Source organism: Gigantopelta aegis, chromosome 6 (genome assembly GCF_016097555.1).
Source record: "Gigantopelta aegis isolate Gae_Host chromosome 6, Gae_host_genome, whole genome shotgun sequence".
Taxonomy (NCBI): Eukaryota; Metazoa; Mollusca; class Gastropoda; order Neomphalida; family Peltospiridae; genus Gigantopelta; species Gigantopelta aegis.
Window position 1 is genome coordinate 73,074,672 of NC_054704.1, and position 20,563 is coordinate 73,095,234.

General features: G+C 37.7%; 1 protein-coding gene across 1 annotated transcript in view; it reads right to left on the reverse strand.

Annotated features, from left to right (window-relative positions):
• Positions 1-3,889: 3,889 nt before the first annotated feature.
• The window catches only part of LOC121374714 (glycine receptor subunit alpha-2-like), a 28,322-nt gene continuing 11,648 nt past the window's right edge, over positions 3,890-20,563 (reverse strand). The window contains exons 3-7 of the mRNA XM_041501821.1: positions 17,264-17,490; positions 13,064-13,146; positions 11,880-12,008; positions 6,157-6,563; positions 3,890-4,173 (exon numbers count right to left, since the gene is read on the reverse strand). Coding sequence (XP_041357755.1) covers positions 4,003-4,173; positions 6,157-6,563; positions 11,880-12,008; positions 13,064-13,146; positions 17,264-17,490 — 1,017 coding nt within the window. The 3' untranslated portion in view covers positions 3,890-4,002. The remainder of the gene's footprint in view (positions 4,174-6,156; positions 6,564-11,879; positions 12,009-13,063; positions 13,147-17,263; positions 17,491-20,563) is intronic.

Below are 20,563 nucleotides of genomic sequence, written 5' to 3' on the forward strand. Positions count from 1 at the left end.
CCTAGTATTTGTATCACGCTTCGTGTTGGCAAAACAGCATTTACAAAATAATGCGTACAAAATATTTATTTTACATACATTTGTTTATAAATACATGAACGAGATTTGCAAACAGAACACAAATATTCTCATTTTATTATAGTAAGATACATAATATTTACATGGAATCAATAAATTATAAAAAAAGTTAAACGAATGTTTTGTTTAATGACACCACTAGAGCACATTGATTTATTAATCAACAGCTATTGGATATCAAACATTTGGTAATTCTGACATAGCTACATTGTTTCATTAGTCAGGTCAGGTCATAGGGTTTTACGTGCACATTCAGAGCAAGCTGTTGTAGCGCACGCCTGTCGTGGGCACAGGAGCCGGCCTTGGCCCGATTGAATCGGTAGCAGGCGGGTGGTGGTGGTGGTGGTGTTTCATTAGTAGCAAAGGATCATTTATATGCACTATCTCACAGATAGGATAACACATAGCACGGCCTGTGATAAACTAGTCGTGATGCACTGGCTGGAACGAGAAATAGCCCAATACTGGCAATAGGCCCACAGTCGTGCGCTTTGTCACTGGGCTGTGTCCCGCCCTATAACTAAAATATTATTAAACTCGTGCAATAGAACATTGATAAAGATTTAAAGATAAAACGTACCTCAATATCCACCAAATTGTTTTTACTTTCTTTTTTTTTAATTTGAAAAAAAAAAAAATCAAACTGGTTTTTAAATTAAACATAAATATGTACTAGAATTTTTACTAAAAGATGAATTATTGTTGGAAAAACAAAGTAGCTGAAAGAGGTTGTTTGGTGGATTTTATTATTATTATTTTATTTTTATATTATCATTATTTTTTTTATATTTTTTTTATTTTATTTTTTTACAATTTAAAAAAAAAAATTTGATTATTATTATTATTATTATTATTTTAAAATTATTATTTATTTTGGATGGGATGGTGTGTGTGGAGAGTGGCTAAAGAGTAGATTTTAATAAAATTTTACACTGTTTCAAAACATCGGCGTGCACAATGCCGTAATTAGTAGTATACATGTAAAACTGTTCAAATCAAGATCTGTTTTGTCTGAAAGTATATTTCCCAGTATAAAAACAGTCTCTACATGGCAGTTTCCGTACAAATGCGTACACAAACAAATAATTAACTGTGGAGTGGTTCTATTATTTATTATAGCATGTTCAGGAGAGCGAACGTTTCCGGGCGCCCTCGGTTTTTTCCAGATCACATTATTCAGAATCGATAGTGATTCTGCATTCTACTAGTACTCGCTCGCCTGAACACGCTGTCGGGCACACGCATAGTCAACGTTTTTTTTTACTTCTCTTTTGTTTTTCATATTTCCATAGGTCAGGTGTCATAAATATCGATTGTGTATAATTAATACTAATCAATACCAACCAAATCTCAATTTCTTACTTTATTTCATTTTCATGGTATTTTCTTTTTTCTTTTTCTCTTTTTTTTTTAAGAGGCGGGGTATTGGGAGGTGGGTTGTATTGTTGTTGTTTTTTTGTTTTTTTTGGTATGTGTGTGTGTTGTTTTGTTTGTTGTTCTTTGGGGGTTTTTTTTTGTTGTTTTTGTGTGTGTATACAATAAACATTAATAAAGACAAAAAGAACGTACAATAAATAAAATTGTGAAAACTGACGAAGGAAGGAAATGTTTTATTTAACGACACACTCAACAATTTTTATTTACAGTTTAATATGGCGTCAGACATATGGTTAAAGGTAGGGTCAACTCCAACAAGAGCCTTATGTGTTGGAAAGATGCATACCCGGACCACCAACACATACTGACACTTTAACAAATGAAAAACGCGTAATTTAATTTAGAGTTAATAAAAAAAACCATGATTATTCCTGCTAACTGGGGGGCAGCCAATTTTTTTTTTTTTTTTTTTTTTTTTGTGACGTCCGGTGGTATAGTTGGGGCGAAGTGACGTCAGCTCCGTCCATCTCCTCTATACACAGTGTAAACAAACGCTCTAATTTACGACAAGGCGCTTCGCTTTCATCAACCTGACTTGTAAAACAACATAAATGACTTTATTGTATAATAAACTATTTAACTAAATATATTTCAATTTGCATCAATAGAATGAAATGAAGTTACAGTATTTTTCTTTTTTTAAAAATCCAAAGAAAAAAAAAGCATATCATTAGGCCTATTGGTAGGGTACTTTCGAGCAAAAACGACCTCTCACGAAACCCAAGTGATACTCTTTTTTTTTGGGGGGGGGGGGGGGGGGGACGACGTAATTGGTCAGTTTTGTGATTTTAGATGGGAAAGTCTACTTAAGCAAGGGTTTTACAGAATTACTTACAGTAACAACGCAGGGCGGCTGGTAATGTCCATTACGAAAAGAGGGGTATCCGTGCGGTTATAACACAATACCCTGTGATCTTAATAAAAGAGGCACGTCTTTTTAGTGTGTCTAGACACAGTGTCTGGAGACCGTCTAAATATACACCTGCCAATCAGGAACCACCTGTACAGGCCGCGGAAAGAAAAGACCAATTAACCAAGAAATATTTCAGTACATGGGTTAATTTATGTACAAAACATAATACAGTTATTTCAACACTTTGACAATGGTGGTTTATTTTGTATTGAAAAATAATATATAATTGTTACTGGCTTACTGGGATGGCTATTATTACAGAACATTGCGATGCATCCGCAAAAACCAGGTATGTTTTGTTTCTTCAATTCGAAGACTAATTCCTGACGTGACACGTAACCACCAACTCGCCAGAGGGCGTATTCACTAGAATGGTACAAAATGGCTGCGCCCGTTATATATTATAACCGTCACATTTAACCGTTTTATTAATTAATTATAAGATTATACTTGTTGATATTAAGCAATAATGTGCATTATATATCGTTGAATATGCATACCAGGCCAAATACCTTAATTGTCCCCTCCTTTAAGGACCACAAAGACATTGAGTGAAGAAACCCGCTGTTGCCACTTCATGGGCTACTCTTTTCGATATGCACCATTCTACACACGGGATAGTACATACCATGGCCTTTGTTACATCAGTTGTGGAGCACTGGCTGCAATGAGAAATAGCCCAATGAGGCCACCAACGGTGATTGATCCTTGACCGACCGCGCGTCAAGCGAACGCTTTACCACTGGGCTACGTCCCACCCCCGAAAACTGACGAATGCAGGTTCAATCAATTGTTAGGTTATAGAAAAGATGTCTTGCTACTAATGAAAAAAAAAAAGGTAGCGGGTTTCCTCTTTAAGACTATATGTCAAAATGACCAAATGTTTAACATCAAATACTGAAGTAGTCGATGGTTAATAAATCAATGTGCTCTAGTGGTGTCGCTGAACAAAACGAACTTTAACTTTGTTGGGTTATAGATGTACACGGGCAGAGGAAGATGCAACGTTTTCTAGGCAGAAGATGCAACTTTAAAAAATGTGCACCTACAGTATTCAAAGAATGAACACACATTACCTATGACAATCGTCTCCAAAACATATATTAGGGGCAAGACGTAGGCCAGTGGTTCAGCGATCGCTCGATGCGCGGTCGGTCTGGGATCGATCCCCGTCGGTGGGCTCATTGGGCTATTTCTCGTTCCAGCCGTGGTATGTACTGTCTGTGAGATGGTCCATATAAAAGATCCCTGCTGCTAATCGAAAAGAGTAGCCGATGAAGTGGCGATAGCGGGTTTCCTCTCTCAATATCTGTGTGGTCCTTAACCGTATGTCCGATACCACATAACCGAAAATAAAATGTGTTGAGTGCGTCGTTAAATAAAACATTTCTTTCCAATACATATATTATGACGTTGTATTCATTATCCAATCATATATATTACATGTCCCTCATTAAAAACAATTCGCTGAATTGTATTCGTCCATTAAACATTGTACTTTTGGGGCACTTCGAAATCCGATGGATGCCTGTGCCTAATAATATAATACACGATTAACGATATAACTGTCGACACTACAAACAGTAATATAACCAATAAATAATATTGAAAAACAAGAACGACAATGGGAAAACAATTCTGGAGATTTTGTCGATGTACCACGCTCGATGTTTGCCCACAGGGTCTTCCACATAATCGCTTGATGAAGGCTTGTAGTGACATTTTGGACACTTTGTTTCTACTATCTGAAAAAAAAGATGTAAGATAACAAATATTTGATGCAGAACATGTATAATTATTTTCGAGCTTAAAGCCAATTAAGGTTCAAGCACGCTGTTATTGTGCTATAAAGGCTGGGAACGTCGTGTTTGGACACCTGGAATGACCCTCTCACTTTAAAATACAGTCCGCAGGTCCTGAATCATATAAAAATGCGAACATAAGCTTTGTTGATAGGTCGCTGTCCCTGAATGCAGAAATGGCGGGACGTAGCCCAGTGGTAAAACGCTCGCTTGATGCGCGGTCTGTCTAGGATCGATCCCCATCGGTGGGCCCATTAGGCTATTTCTGTCTCTAATCAGTGCACCATGACTAGTATATCAAAGACCGTGGTATGCGCTATCCTGTCTGTGGGATGGTGCATATAAAAGATCCCTTGCTGCTAATGGAAAAATGTAGCCGGTTTCCTCTCTAAGACTATATGTCAAAACTTCATAATTACCAAATGTTTGACATCCAATAGCTGATGATTAATAAATCAATGTGCTCTAGTGGTGTCGTTAACAAAACAAACTAACTGAATGCAGACCTAGGTATAAAGTATTTCATTTCATTTGTTGTTATTTTTTTTTTACCGGCCTCGGTGGAGTCGTGGCAGGCCATCGGTCTACAGGCTGGTAGGTACTGGGTTCGGATCCCAGTCGAGGCATGGGATTTTTAATCTAGATACCGACTCCAAACCCTGAGTGAGTGCTCCGCAAGGCTCAATGGGTAGGTGTAAACCACTTGCACCGACCAGTGATCCATAACTGGTTCAACAAAGGCCATGGTTTGTGCTATCCTGCCTGTGGGAAGCGCAAATAAAAGATCCCTTGCTGCTAATCGGAAGAGTAGCCCATGTAGTGGCGACAGCGGGTTTCCTCTCAAAATCTGTGTGGTCCTTAACCATATGTCTGACGCCATATAACCGTAAATAAAATGTGTTGAGTGCGTCGTTAAATAAAACATTTCTTTCTTTTTTGTTGTTGTTATTTTCATGCTTATAGCCAATTAAGGTTCAAACACGCTGTCCTGGGCACACACCTCGGCTATCTGGACTGTCTGTCCAGGACAGTTGGTTAGTGGTAAGTGAAATAGATAGATAGATAAAAATTTAACGTGCCCATATACCACTAGGGTTTCGAACACGCCCATCCAGAGTCCGACCTCCTATAAGATCGGTGGCCTGACTCGGGAGGGGGGGGGGGGGGGGGGAGATAGAGTTGAAAATGGGCAGAATTTTGAAAATAGCATTCAACATAAAATTTTTAACGAAGGTCTAAAGGTTTAAAGTCCGATCTAAATGATCCGGGCCCGGGGGGGGGGGGGGGGGGGGGGGTGAGTTTGAGGTGGGCGGAATTTGGAATACGAATTTAGTAGTTAGATCAAGGGACCAAAAGGAGCTGCTACATTCGACTCATGTCTGGATAAAATTTAAAATCCAAAAAATAATATTAGAGTGCTCGGCCAAAAAGTTGTTAGTGTGACTTGAGCAATTTAGACGGGCTGCCAAAGTAAAGTGTGTCGGACTGTTTACAAAAAAATAAACATAAAATTTTGAACCACGGCCAAAAGATTTAAAGTCCAAGTAAGCCCCAAAAAGGAGGTTCCTGTGGCCTTAAACACACACACACACGCGCGCACGCACGCACGCACGCGTACACGCACGCACACACACACACACCGACCGCTCATTGAGATATATGTGGATCCAGTGGCAGATCCAGAAAATCCATTGGGGGAGGGGCAATGACTTAAGGCGGAATGCTAAAGGAACTTTGGGGGAGGTTTGGGGGGGGGATTATTAAAAAAAATGAAAATTAATACATAATAAAATTATAACTGTCGCAAAATTTAGGGGGGGGGGGCAGGCCCCTGGGCTACCCCTAGATCCGCCTATGGGATCAGCAAGCACGCATACATGATATAACCACCATGTAAAAATCCTAGATCCGCACCTGTGCACTTACTTTACAAGTTGCTCCAAACCCGTCATAGTTATTGGCGCGCTTGTTGCGGATCACAGCCACCAATTTGTTGGCCGTTTCCTTTTTGACTTCTTTCCTCAGTATCACATTGACGAAGGCGTATTCCAGGAACGCCGCGACAACAAACGTCATGCACGTAGCCATCCAGACGTCGATGGCCTTGATGTAGCTGACTTTCGGCAGCGATACCGTGGTTGATGAGCTCTGCGTTGTCATGGTGAGGACAGTGAGGATCCCGAGGGACGTCCTCGCGGGGACGGCGTCCTGATTAAGCCAGTGAGACACCCACGAGATGGTCACAATCAGACCGCTAGGCACGTACATGTACAGGAGATAAAAACCGATGCTGCGTTCAAGAACAAAGTTCACGGACAGGCACGTAAAATTACCTGTAAAAACAATACAATAAATTAAATTTAAAAAAAAATATATATAATAAAGTTTAGTGATAAAACATTTTAGTAATAAAAGGGAACAAATGCCCCCCCCACCAAAAAAAAAACTGATTTTTTTTTTTTTCCAACAAAGTATTAATATCATATGCAACATGTCTTTTCTGATGAATGTAAAAAGACATTTGGTTGTATTTTCTATACCGATTACCGTTGTGATCTGCTATGTTCGAATATGCTAGATTAGTATATTATATCCTTAAAGGAGACAGACCCTACTTTTTAACAACAACAGCATATGATTCACTATTAGAGCCGTTTATGATCACTGAAATCAAACATTACTTAACTTGTATTCTTTAGATTATCCATTTCCGTAGAACCGATGTGTTTCTGGTCATCCTGGTGTTTTTAATACCAAACAATGCATCTGTCACATTTTTAAAAACGCACGTGTGTCTGAGAAGTAGCGGTTTATTGATTCGAGTTCTAGTCTGTTTTTATAGGATATTTCCCGTTTTACCGTCACAGATTCTTTTTTCACTCTATTGTAACTTTATCTAAATGAGTTACAGGTTTTTAAATTAACTAAACTTAGTGTCCATTTTTTACGAGTTAAAACTTGGGTCTGCGCCTTTTAGTATATCGTACCGTGAGAGCTAAAAGGTCGTAAGTGGCAGATACGACCTAAATTTCTTTTTTGCATATTTGGAATCGCCATCCCCGATTACATATTGTCACAAAAAAATCATAGCTGTGTCCCTAATTGCATCGCTTATACAGGAGGATTTACATAGTCGTAAATGAATCACAGATACCAGTTTGCACGAAAATAGACGTAACTGACACATACGACTTTCCTCCGATTTGCTTGCTGTTCATTATGTGAACACGACTGGTCGTGTGTTGTAGATACACCTTTTTTAAATACAGTTCGTTATATAATTATGTCTGACATAGGTCGTATGTGCCAAATACGACAAATATGTATTCTTTGTTATGGGTCTGTGATAGAAATTACAAATGCGAAGTACAATAGAGCATACATTATGTCAATATTTTTATGTGCTTGAATCCAAAAAATAATATAACTTTTGTCGTTGTAAGAGCCCGGTCTATTTAAGAAAAACTTTTGGTACTGCATGCACCGAACCATTTGGCAACAGACAAGAATGGTGTCTGTATATATAAATAGGAATTGTAGTAACATTAATGTTTGTATGGGTTGCTATTTTATATGCACCATAATTATAATAATAAACATGTTTTGGTGAATTTTCTTGAAAAACAAATATCTATTTTGAAATGTTTTTAATTGAAGCAAAGTTTCCAACATGTAATTTGTATCTGTAGATATAATTTTAATTCATAATAATGTTGTATGTGGCATATAGGACCAAAGTGCAAGCATAATCACACTGATTTTGGATGTACATGTATTTAATTATATGTTACGGTGATCAAGTTCCACCTTTCAGCTGCCTTTGAAGATCTACATGATTGCCCTAATGTAGGCATTATGGATTAACAATATATTATTTATTTTTTAAATTTATTTATTATTATTATTATTTTTTTTTTTTTAATAACTGTTTATTTTTTCTTGACCATTCCTTTGTTGACAAATATCAACCCATGCAAATGGAGAAGGCATGGGTTGTTACAGTAATTTTATATATAATTTATACACACACATAATGTAGTTATTACTTTATAGGCAGACTTAATTAAAATAATATATTCACAAGGACCTGGATTTTAACAAGTATGTAGAGTAAATGAAAGTATATAATGATATATGAAAATGAGAGAGAGAGAGAGAGAGAGAGAGAGAGAGAGAGAGAGAGAGAGAGAGAGAGAGAGAGAGAGAGAGAGAGAGAGAGGATTAACAATATTGCACATACAAACGTAATTATAAGTTATCCAGGACAAAGGACAGTGTAATCAGACGTAATGTTAAAAGGCGAATAAAGTGAATGTGGCCTCAACATAAACAATAGCAAGATCTATGAACTTTGATTAACTTTACACTTAACAAATATTTGCAACAGAATATTTCTGTCCTGAGTCAGACCCCCGATCCTATCGGAGGCCGGACTCGGGATAGGCGTGTTCGAAACCCTAGTGGTATATGGACTATGGACACATTAAACCAGTTACTAAGCTAAGCAACATAATGTTGAACGTGACCATGACACAACACACACACCAAAACATTAGCACAACATAGCACGCACAACAGAAGCTGAACATAACATAGCTCACACAACAGGACATGAACATAACATAGCTCACACAACAGGACCTGAACATGATATATAGCATACACAACAGAACTTGGCACATCAATGACAACAAGACCTGAACATAACATAGCAAAAAGTTGAACATGAGAAAATAATCACCATAGAAAATGAACGTGACATAGCACTTGCGACAGTTTATTTGTTTGTTTTGTTTAACAACACCACTAGAGCACATTGATTAATTAATCATCGGCTATTGGATGTCAAACATTTGTTAATTATGACTCATAGTCATCAAAGGAAACCCGCTACATTTTTCCTAATGAAGCAAGATATCTTTTATATGCACTTCCCCACAGACAGGACAGCACATACCACAGCCTTTATCCAGTCACTTGTGACAGAACCTGAACATGACATAGCACTAACATCAGAACCTGAGCATAATAGAGAACTCACAACAAAACTTGAACATGACGTGGTACACATAACAGAACCTGAACGTGACATAGTACACACAACAGAACCTGAAGAAGAACATGACAGAACAGACGCAGAAAATAATTTAGCACACACAACAGAAACCGGAGGATTGATCCATTAACACTCAACAAAACACGAAGAGAACACTGCACATAATATAGTCTGGAGATATCACTGAACACACATCATACATAACCTGGAGAGATCTCTGAACACAGTAGAACCTGAAGAGATCACTGAACACAATAGAACCTGGAGAGATCATTGAACACACAACAGAACCTGGAAAGATCACTGGACTCACAATAGAACCTGGATAGATCACCGAACACACAACAGAACCTGGAGATATCACTGAACACACAACAGAACTTGGAGAGATCACTGAACACACATCATAACCTGGAGAGATCACTGAACACACAACAGAACCTGAAGCGATCACTGGGCACACAACAGAACCTGGAGAGTCACTGAACACACAACAGAACTTGGAGAGATCACCGGACACACAACGGAACCTGGAGAGATCACTGAGCACACAATAAAACCTGGAGAGATCACTGGACACACAACAGAACCGGAGAGATCACCAAATACACAATACAACCAGGAGTGTGTACTGAGCACACAATAGAACCCGGAGAGTACACACAACACAGAACAGAACCTGGAAAGATCACTGGACACACAACAGAACCTGGAGAGATCACTGAACACACAATAGAACCTGAAGAGATCACTGGGCAATAGAATCTGGAGAGATCACCAAATACACAACAAAACCAGGAAGGTGCACTGAACACACAACAGAACCCGGAGAGTACACCCAACACACAGCAGAAGCTGTAGGGTTTACTGTTCACTCAATATAACCTGGTGAAAATCCTGCATACTCAAAAGGTGGACATGGTATAGTGTTCACTACTTCTGGATTTGATATTCAGTACACACCCTCATTGGAAATGTAAACCCTATATCCTTTTTGAATGAGCTTCACTTGAACCCTAGCTGATAAACCAGGTATTCTTGAAACTAGTGAAGTACACCCTGATGCAGCAGACCCAGGAACTATCTGCAAAAGTACTCCCATAACGCAAAGAACACGGAAAGAACACTGCACACAACATGACACCAGCTTTTCTGATGACTCATCAAGAACGAATACTTGTCTAGAAAAAGAGGTTTTGTGTGGACAAGTCGTCTGATTCTGATGCACCATCATCGAACAACATGGAGCATTACCACCACAGTGTTTCTGCCAGACAGAAATTTTTGGGTATGGCTCTATGGAACTGAATGCAAGGACAGTCCACAGAGATATCGGGGTCTTCCCTCAGAAAGAAAATGGGCTAAGTTTGGGGTTAGGATTAAGAAAATCATACAGTAATGATAAGAGTAATTAATTTTGTCAAAAAGTTAACTTAAAAAATAAGTTCTGCAAAAATATTTGGGTATGGTACCATACCCATTTTACCCTCTGGCACAAATTCTGCACCAGATAAGGTCACACAAAATCAGGGGTGGGTCAACGAAAACAAGGATTTCACGAGTCAGAGTAGGGTTTTTTCACATTATTATTTTGTTCAATTGGTGATTTTATTAATACGTACTTCTACTTGTATTCCTTTTTGAATGTTTGCTTCTAAATATTTTCTATTTACAAGCTTTCTCCTTTTTAAAAATAAATATGTGATTTGCAAAACCGAAATGTTTTAGAAGTGATGGTTCTTTCAGAATTTAAATTTACTTGTTATACTGTTGGTCGTAAATGACGCATTTAATTTAATCATGAATAATTGTCGCAACTACAACTATTTAAGCAAATAACTAAAACACCTAATATGTTATAAATACCACAAATATACAAAGAAATCGTAAATATGTTTAGCTTTCATTGTAATTAAAACAAATTCGACATCTTAACTACTGATCAAGAAAAACAGTTTTCCTTCATTATCTCGGCTTTTTAAAAATGAATTTTTATGCACTCTCACGCGACGATATGTCTAAAGTATCATAAAAAGTCATTAAAAAAACAACAACATAATAATAAAAAAAAGAAAAAAGTCATTACATCTATCTAAAGTATCATTAAAAAAATCATTACAAAAAAAAAAAAAAAAATCATTACAACTACTGAAATCTGGCCAGAAAAACGTTCGTATGGCGTTAAACCGAATGACCATATAGAGAACCAATCAAATAGTGCACTAACGTTAGCGTCGCTCGCTGTCGTTGAACGCAGGTTAGATCTTACTGTCAATTTAACCATGTCCCCAATAGCAGATCTGACCTTATTCAACGCGTTCAGGAAATGTTTCAATCAAGCAAACTACATGTACTAAATGTCGTTGGATAATTAGATCTTACTAAGGGAGTCATATTATAGGTGCTGTATTTTAGGGCTGTTCCAGGCTTGATCACATGGCGGGAGTGAGGCTATTTGTGTGTGTGTGTGTGTGTGTGTGTGTGTGTGTGTGTGTGTGTGGTGATTTCTACATGATATAGGAGCATGTTAAGATGTATCGCACTCGCACTCGCTTTCTACATCCAAATGTGACAAGTTTTGGAAATTACTTACCATCGCTTATTTGTGTACATTCGGGTAGTTCAATTTTGACGAGTTCAAACTGCGGTAATTTGTTATTGTGGTTATGCTGTACTGGACTAGCACCCCACTTGAACACAACGTTGTACATCGTATAGGCAACTGAAAAATAAACACGAACAAATACAGTAGGATCGCCGAAGCTGGGAGATCATGTTCCTCTCACTAATTTCTATTTTTACCCTTGCCTATTTGTAAAGCAAATTTAAATGTCTGAGACAAGCTATGATTGAACAATTTACCCCCAGGAACACGCACCTGGCCTGGTACTTATAAAACTTTTGGAGTCTAGACTCGAAACTCTAATATATGACAACGCCATACAAATCGCATGCATGTGACGTCATTAGAGATTGAGTCTGGACTAAAAGTTTTATAAGCACGGGCCCTGGACGTGTTATGACCCGACAATCTCAGTTTAAAATAGTTTCTTATGAGCCGGTATTGTTTAGATCAATATGGTCAATGTTATTCAGACCCGCTTCCAAATTTACCTCTAAATACTTTTTTTTATAATATAAAAGTTCACAAAATCTTAATTTCCTCTCCATTTTACAAATCAGCGTTTATGCTGGACCTACGTTCGTTGAACAATTAAAGTTGACAAAACAAGATTATCTTCTCTTTTTTTCTTCTTTTTTTCTTCTTTTTTTTGAAAGGGGTAACAACTACACTATGTTAACATTGACCCTCCTCATGTTTAGTTTTGTCCTCTGTATTTAAAAGCCCAATCTGCACCATCCCGTTCCCATTTCAAAAAATATTTCCGACCATGCTTAGGCCTACGTCAAAGGAATAATGTTCGCATTTAATAAAATCTTAACATGCATACGGCTTGTACTCAGAATGTTTGAGTAAAAGTCAGTATCTATCTGTGATATTTGTGTTTTTGCACGGCTCTTTACACTGTTTTTATTTAAATTTTGAATTTTTATATTGATGTTGATCATCACTTTATTTGTTTGCATTACCATAGTTTGACACCCAATAGCTGATGTATTTTTCGTGCTGGGGTGTCGTTAAACATTCATTCATTCATTCATTCATTCATTCATTCATTCAGATTTTTAACGTGGGCTTAACGCAAAACACGATACTGAAGTGAGTATACATGTTGCGAACTGTGAAATCTGCACTTCTAAAGTGTTCCTACTTACAGCTTTGAATATGAAGGGAGCAGACCTGTTTATCCATCGGGTATTTCCGTAAATCCATGTAGCACGATGCAGTGATGGAGACCCTACAATAATAATTGCTCAGTGTCATACGAGTCAGGAAAATCAAGGAAAATCATGGATCGCAATAGGTCACTTGACCCTTTGGCTCTGGTGACCTAAAACGGTAATGGAAAATGTCTTTTAAGTCATATAACCTGGCCTGGTGCTTATAAAACTTTTAGAGTCTAGACTCGAGACTCAAATAGAGAACGCCATATAAATTGTATGCGTGTGACGTCATTAGAGATTGAGTCTGGACTCTAAAAGTTTTATAAGCACGGGCCCTATTTTAGATTCGTATAATTCAAATTAAAAAAAAAAAAAAAAAAAAAAAAAAAAAATATTTATTGTACCAAATGTTGGTGGGTTTTGTTTTTTTTTAATTATATATATATACATCAGCACACAGGTCCAATAGATTTAGTTTAGGTCCTGTGCTTTTGTCCCACATATAGATTTTTTTCGCAATGTAATACTGAACTGAAAGTTTGTGTATACTTTTATCATGTGCTGTTACAGATCAAGTTTGACTTTTATGGCGATTTATCCCCTAGCCCTTGAACTTAGGAGATAGTGGGTATGTATTGCGTTAGCAGTACTCTCAGAGTGCTTGTTGATAAAGTAGGCCATTTTGGAACACACTCCAGCAGGAATACATATCATGTACTAAATCATGATGACTCATATTTACTGTTATTTAGTACCGACAAGGTCATTGGTTTCTAAGCTCCAAATCGTCCATTAATAAATATTGTCCGTCACACTAACGAAAGAAAATTTTTCAATAAAAAATGACGATTTTAATTTCCCCGGATATAACTGCTCGCTGGAGTAATAAAAAAAGAGTAACAACTACCAGAACCTAACGATCGAGTACGCGGTTAGTAAGTACTATGTAAACACAGTAGTGCAGTGCGCACATTAAGTCAATACTTTTCTTAAAGGGACATTCCTGATTTTGCTGCAATTTTTAAGATGTTATCGACTAACAGAGACTTTTTTGACGACTGTAACTACATAAAAAATATATGTTTCTGCATAAAATATTTATAATAGTTTCTGATCGTTCTAATATTTGTACTAGGTTAAATTTCATTTTATTTCCTAAAAAAGATTTTTTCGTACGTACGAAATTATTTGAAGACAAAATTCAGTTTGGGCTTCTTACAAATATTAAGACGACCAAAAACACATTGCATATACAGACACTGATATTCTAAACAAGAAAATATATTTAATATGTACGTTTAATCGTTGAAATATTTTATTAGTCGGAAACATCTTACAATGCAGCAAACTCGTGAATGTCCCTTTAATGTGTAGGGCGAGTTGCTTTCCTCTATTTAGCAAATTTAAAGGTCAGGTCAGGTCAGGTCAGGTCAGGTCAGAGTGTTTAACGTGCACATTCAGTGCAAGCTTTTGTAGCACACGCTTGACACGGAGAGGAAACAAATTTAAAATGGCGGGCCATTTTTTTATGTTGTTGTTGTTGGAAGATTTATTTTGTTAATAATTATGCAAGTAAATATGTACAGTAGGTTGTACATTTTTTTCGTTTCTGTGTCCATTTGTTGTAGCCTACTATTTCGGTTGAGAAACGGTTGAAACATGGTGCCACAAGTTTTAAATACCATCTATATATATAGGGTATGTAACAATATTCGGACGTAAAAAGAACCACACTTTCTAGGTCCCTTCAGGCTATCTGCACAAAAGTGTAAGTGAACCCGGCCTGTGTTCAGCCAGACAAAACAAGAAAGACGTTAGTTTTAGCTTCAGTGTCCTGCAGCGCTATTTTAAATACGTGAGAACAGGGGTAAGTTCAGCCAGCCGTTTGTCGCTAACGCTCGCTAGACCGTATACAGTATACAGTAAACCGACTTACCACTTCGGAACCTAGTTAAAATAATTTGATGAAAATGATTGGTGAAAAACGTCTGGCTGAATTGGAATCGGAATCGGAACCCTATTAACATGCTCATATAACACTAAGTTTTCAAGCACGCCAGTGACAGGACGGGCGTGGGTGAAGTCTGAAGTTGGCGCATTTGGAATAAATTTAGAAGTTGGGTCTAAGACCAAAGGTCAAAAATGGAGAATAATCATTCTGCTCATGTCTGGGAGAAAGTTGAGTCCAAAAATAAACTTTGAGTGCTCGGCCGAAAACGTTTTAGATGATTTGAGCAATATTGACGGGTTGTCGAAATAAAGTGCGTCGGACTATTTATTAAAAAAATAAATAAAATAAACAAAAGTTTTTGAACAGGTTCTAAAATATTTTTAAAAGTCCGACTAAGCTATTACCTGGAGGCGTCTGGCCGAAGTTAGACCAGGGACGAGTCTAGCCAGTCGCGTGTCGATTACCATCGCTAGATCGCTTTTTACGCTAAGGGAACTAGTCAAAATAGTTTTCAAACGTTTAGTCAAAAACGTCTGGATGAACATAGGCCAGGGTTAAGTTTAACCAACCGTCTATCACTTAACGCTTGCTAAACTTGTTTCTACACTACACGTTCAACCGAACAACCAATTCGGGAACCAGTCAAAAAACAAACAAAAAACACTTTAAAACGTTAAGCGAAAATCGGCTGGCTGAACTTAGGCTAGAGGACACTCCATTTTGATTGGTTTATGCGCTTCATGTTAAACCGAAGGACCACATCGGGAAGTCCAGTCAAATAGTTCACAAACGTTAGAGCGTTCGACGTCACTAAACACAGCTGCTGTTAGCACCCCAGAAAATCACCAACGGTCTATAATGCCACACCAAGGTTCTTCACGGAGTCCGCTGGGATAGGCAGACTGATGGCGGAATTGATACACAACGACGGTTTTATCACCATTGGCAATTTTGTTGACACAGCAGACAGGATAAATGGCGTACAATGGCGACCATTGTATTAGTTTTACAACTTGGCAAGTAACCGAATTACACGTAATGATTTTAAATTTACTGACAGCTGAGAGCACGAACTGTGCCGCGGGAACCACAAGAGAGTTCGTCTGTTCATGGAAGAAAGGTCTCTTTAACTCCCAGAGACCCTCCCTCTGCGTTGTCATTGTAATAACGCTCGTGGTGGCTCAAAAGTGAAGAGGAAATCTATTTATCTATATTAACGATTTAAAATTTCCAGATGTAGGCTACTCTACGTTAATGCATAAGAGTTCGTTTACTTCGGGAAAGAGATTCCCTCACCTATTATCGATGCCATTGTCCATGTAACGAAGAATTCTTAATCTTGTACATGTCATAACATTCGTACTGACCGGATGCAATACTGACGTGTATTATTTCAGGCGTGGATCCAAGTTGAGGATGTTTGGGTCCGCACATCCTTGAAATTTAAATTTTACCCGGGAAAATCCCCCATTTAACAGATGAATACAATGCATTGATTGGTTTCTAGTGTAGAACATGTTCAATATTGGTCCTCTTGATATTTCTATGGTAGTCCAATACATTAACTGTCAAAATCAGTTGTTTTGGCAAATGTACACTTATATTATTCATGACATTAATTCCCTTCCACCTGCCTTGTAACTTACCTTGGTGCACTAAATTTTGCTATTAAACCGAATACAAATTCGACCCCTATCACCGTGGGATTAGTTTTTAATTGGTCTAATGTTTATTTCTCTATTTTTAGAGGATATTTTCTTGTTTCTATGTCATAGACTCTTGTGTCACTCTATTTTAACAGTCCACGTGGTACAGGTTTATCTATATATATCTCTGTTTGTCTATTTGTTTGTCTGTCTATCCATCCATCCATCCGTCCTTCCGTCCGTCCGTCCGTCCGTCCGTCCGCCCGCCTGTCCATCCATCCATCCATCCATCCACCTCTCTCTCTCTCTCTCTCTCTCTGTGTCTGTCCCTCTGTCTGTCTATTTATATATCTATCTATTTATCTATCCATCTATCTATCTCTATATATATCTGTGTGTGTGTGTGTGTGTGTGTGTGTCTGTCTGTCTCTATGTCTGTCTGTGTGTCTGTCTGTTTGTCCGTCCGTCCGTCCGTCCGTCCGTCCATCTATCTATCTACTAGTCTTTATTTCTTTGTTTGTTAACAATACCATTTCTTTTAGGTCGTGGAATGATTAGATGGAAAAACATGGGAGTGAAAACTAATGACCTTACCGTACTTTGTAAACGATACTGCCATTGGTGTAGATATGCATCATTTTGTTGGGAACAGTTACGTCGTGAAACGAAGACCGCTTCTCGTTGACTATAAATAGATCAGGTACCCACACTCGGTCCATCAGCTTCGTGTCCAACTCCAAATATTGCGCGTCTATCAGTCGCAAAAATTGCAGACGACGATCCCGCCATCTTTGGTCAATGATGATGTTTGTTGTGAACTCCTTAAAGTAAATGTTAAATATACATGTATCATTGGAATAAAAATACAAACGATAAAACTGTTGCCGGTATCCGTAGTCATATGTTTGTACCAAACAAAGTTCAGGAAATAATTCCTACAAGGCGATGACATGATTACACAAACAGTGCAACAAAGTGCATACAAATGATTATAATGATATTTATTATGATTAAAACATGCACCATTCATGTTTGTGGAGAGACAAGAAATGGGATATGGAGATGGATAATAAAAGAAGCTGAACTACTGGAAGAGCTGTTAAAAACGGGATGAAATGAAATGCATCATCTAAAAGAGAATGGACAAAGAGGGCGGGATCAACAACAAAAAACAATCAATGAAAGATACATATGAATTATTGTAATACTGGGTTTTTTTGTGTATTAAACAAATTAGTACTGACACTCAAAGGTGTGGAGCTTTTAAAAAAAACACTGTAAGGGCGAGGTAGAGCACTGGTCCAATGGTGCGTATGATTGATCCTGTCGGTGAATCTACTGCCCAGGAATTCCAGCCCCGAGCAATGCCCAACTGCTGCAATATCAAAGACCGATGTAGATAAGAATCGACCTCAGATTGCATCAATTTGTTGATCACAATAATTATACCATGGAATATAGATACACGATCATTCATGCATATGGCAGACGTTGTTTTTTTTGTTTTTTTGTTTTTTTGTAAATCCTTATTACTTATGATCAATAATTTGTTTTTAAAGTCCTTATTACTAAAGAATTTGTTTATCCTTTTGATACCAACAATGTCCGTCTGATGATGTGCCTGTATGTCATTGCTGAGTCTTCGATATTATAATTAATTTACTTAACACACACACACACACACACACACACATCTTCCACCCAGTGAAGCATTTTCATTTCCAGTCTTTATTTGGCATCACAGAAAGTGTCCCCTGCGCGTGCTGTAACCTCGCCGTGATGCAGGGGTGTAACATTCTCTTTGAGAATGGCCAATACAGCACAAATTGAAATTTTGAATAAAAGTCAGTATTTATCTGTGATATTTGAATTTTTGTACAATTCTTTACACTGTTTTTATATTGATGTTGATCACCACCTTATTTGTTTGCATTACCATAGTCTGACACCCAATAGCCGATGCATTTTTTGTACTGGGGTGTCGTTAAACATTCATTCATTCATAGAAAGTGTGATTGCACGCCGAACCTTTCCTTTTTTATCAACATTCATCTGATGGCGTGCAAAGTGATTTCACTAAACTGTTCCGTTCCAGTACAGATGGTCGAGCACTGATGTCTGTCGGAAATTAATTTACGCTACTAATGTGATCATTTAAGAATACGGGCAAATAGTTTTGACGGCCAACATTATCTCTGCCCCATAGCGTAAGTTGTAAAACTACTCCCACGAAATAAATACCCAGGGAATATCTGCTATAAATTCGTTTTGGTGAATCCCAGCTGACTTATGAATGCAACTTTAAATATATAGAAATAACAGTTACCTTGTTTCGGTTCTTAACCATGCATATTTATGAATGCTTTACTAGCCTAACTACTGATGATGATGGTGATGGTGGTAATAATGATGGTATTGGTGATGATAATGGTGATGGTGGTGATAATGATGGTATTGGTGATGATAATGATGATACTGGTGATGATAGTGGTGATGGTGGTGATAATGATGGTATTGGTGATGATAATGATGATGGTGGTGATAATGATGGTATTGGTGATGATAATGATGATGGTGGTGATGGTGATGATAATGATGGTATTGGTGATGATAATGATGGTACTGGTGATGATAGTGGTGATGGTGGTGATAATGATTATATTGGTGATGATAATAATGATGGTGGTGATGGTGGTGATAATGATGATATTGGTGATGATAGTGGTGATGGTGGTGATAATGATGATATTGGTGATAATAATGGTGCTGGTGGTGATAATGATGGTATTGGTGATGCTGATGATGGTATTGGTGATGATGATGATGGTATTGGTGATGATGATGGTGATGGTGGTGATAATGATGGTATTGGTGATGATAATGATGATACTGGTGATGATAGTGGTGATGGTGGTGATAATGATGGTATTGGTGATGATAATGATGATGGTGGTGATGGTGGTGATAATGATGGTATTGGTGATGATAATGATGATGGTGGTGATGGTGATGATAATGATGGTATTGGTGATGATAATGATGGTACTGGTGATGATAGTGGTGATGGTGGTGATAATGATGATATTGGTGATAATAATAGTGATGATGGTGATAATGATGGTATTGGTGATGATAATGATGGTATTGGTGATGGTGGTGATAATGATGGTATTGGTGATGATAATGGTGACGGTGGTAATAATAATGGTATTGATGGTGATAATGATGGTATTGGTGATGATGATGGTGATGGTGGTGATAATGATGGTATTGGTGATGATAATGGTGATAATGATGGTATTGGTGATGATGATGGTGATGGTGGTGATAATGATGGTATTGGTGATGATAATGGTGATGATGATGATAATGATGGTATTGATGATGATGATAATGGTGATGGTGATATTGGTGATGATGGTGATGGTGGTGATAATGATGATATTGGTGATGATAATGGTGATGGTGGTAATAATGATGGTATTGGTGATGATAATGGTGATGGTGGTGATAATGATGGTATTGGTGATGATAATGATCGTATTGGTGATGATAATGATGGTATTGATGATGATGATAATGGTGATTAGTGATGATGATCGTGTGGTGGTGATAATGATGATATTGGTGATAATAATGGTGATGGTGGTGATAATGATGGTACTGGTGATGATAATGGTGATGGTGGTGATAATGATGGTATTGGTGATGATAATGGTGATGGTGGTTATAATGATGATATTGGTGATGATAATGATCGTATTGGTGATGATAATGATGGTATTGATGATGATGATGATAATGGTGATGGTGGTGATAATGATGATATTGGTGATGATAATGGTGATGGTGGTAATAATGATGGTATTGGTGATGATAATGGTGATGGTGGTG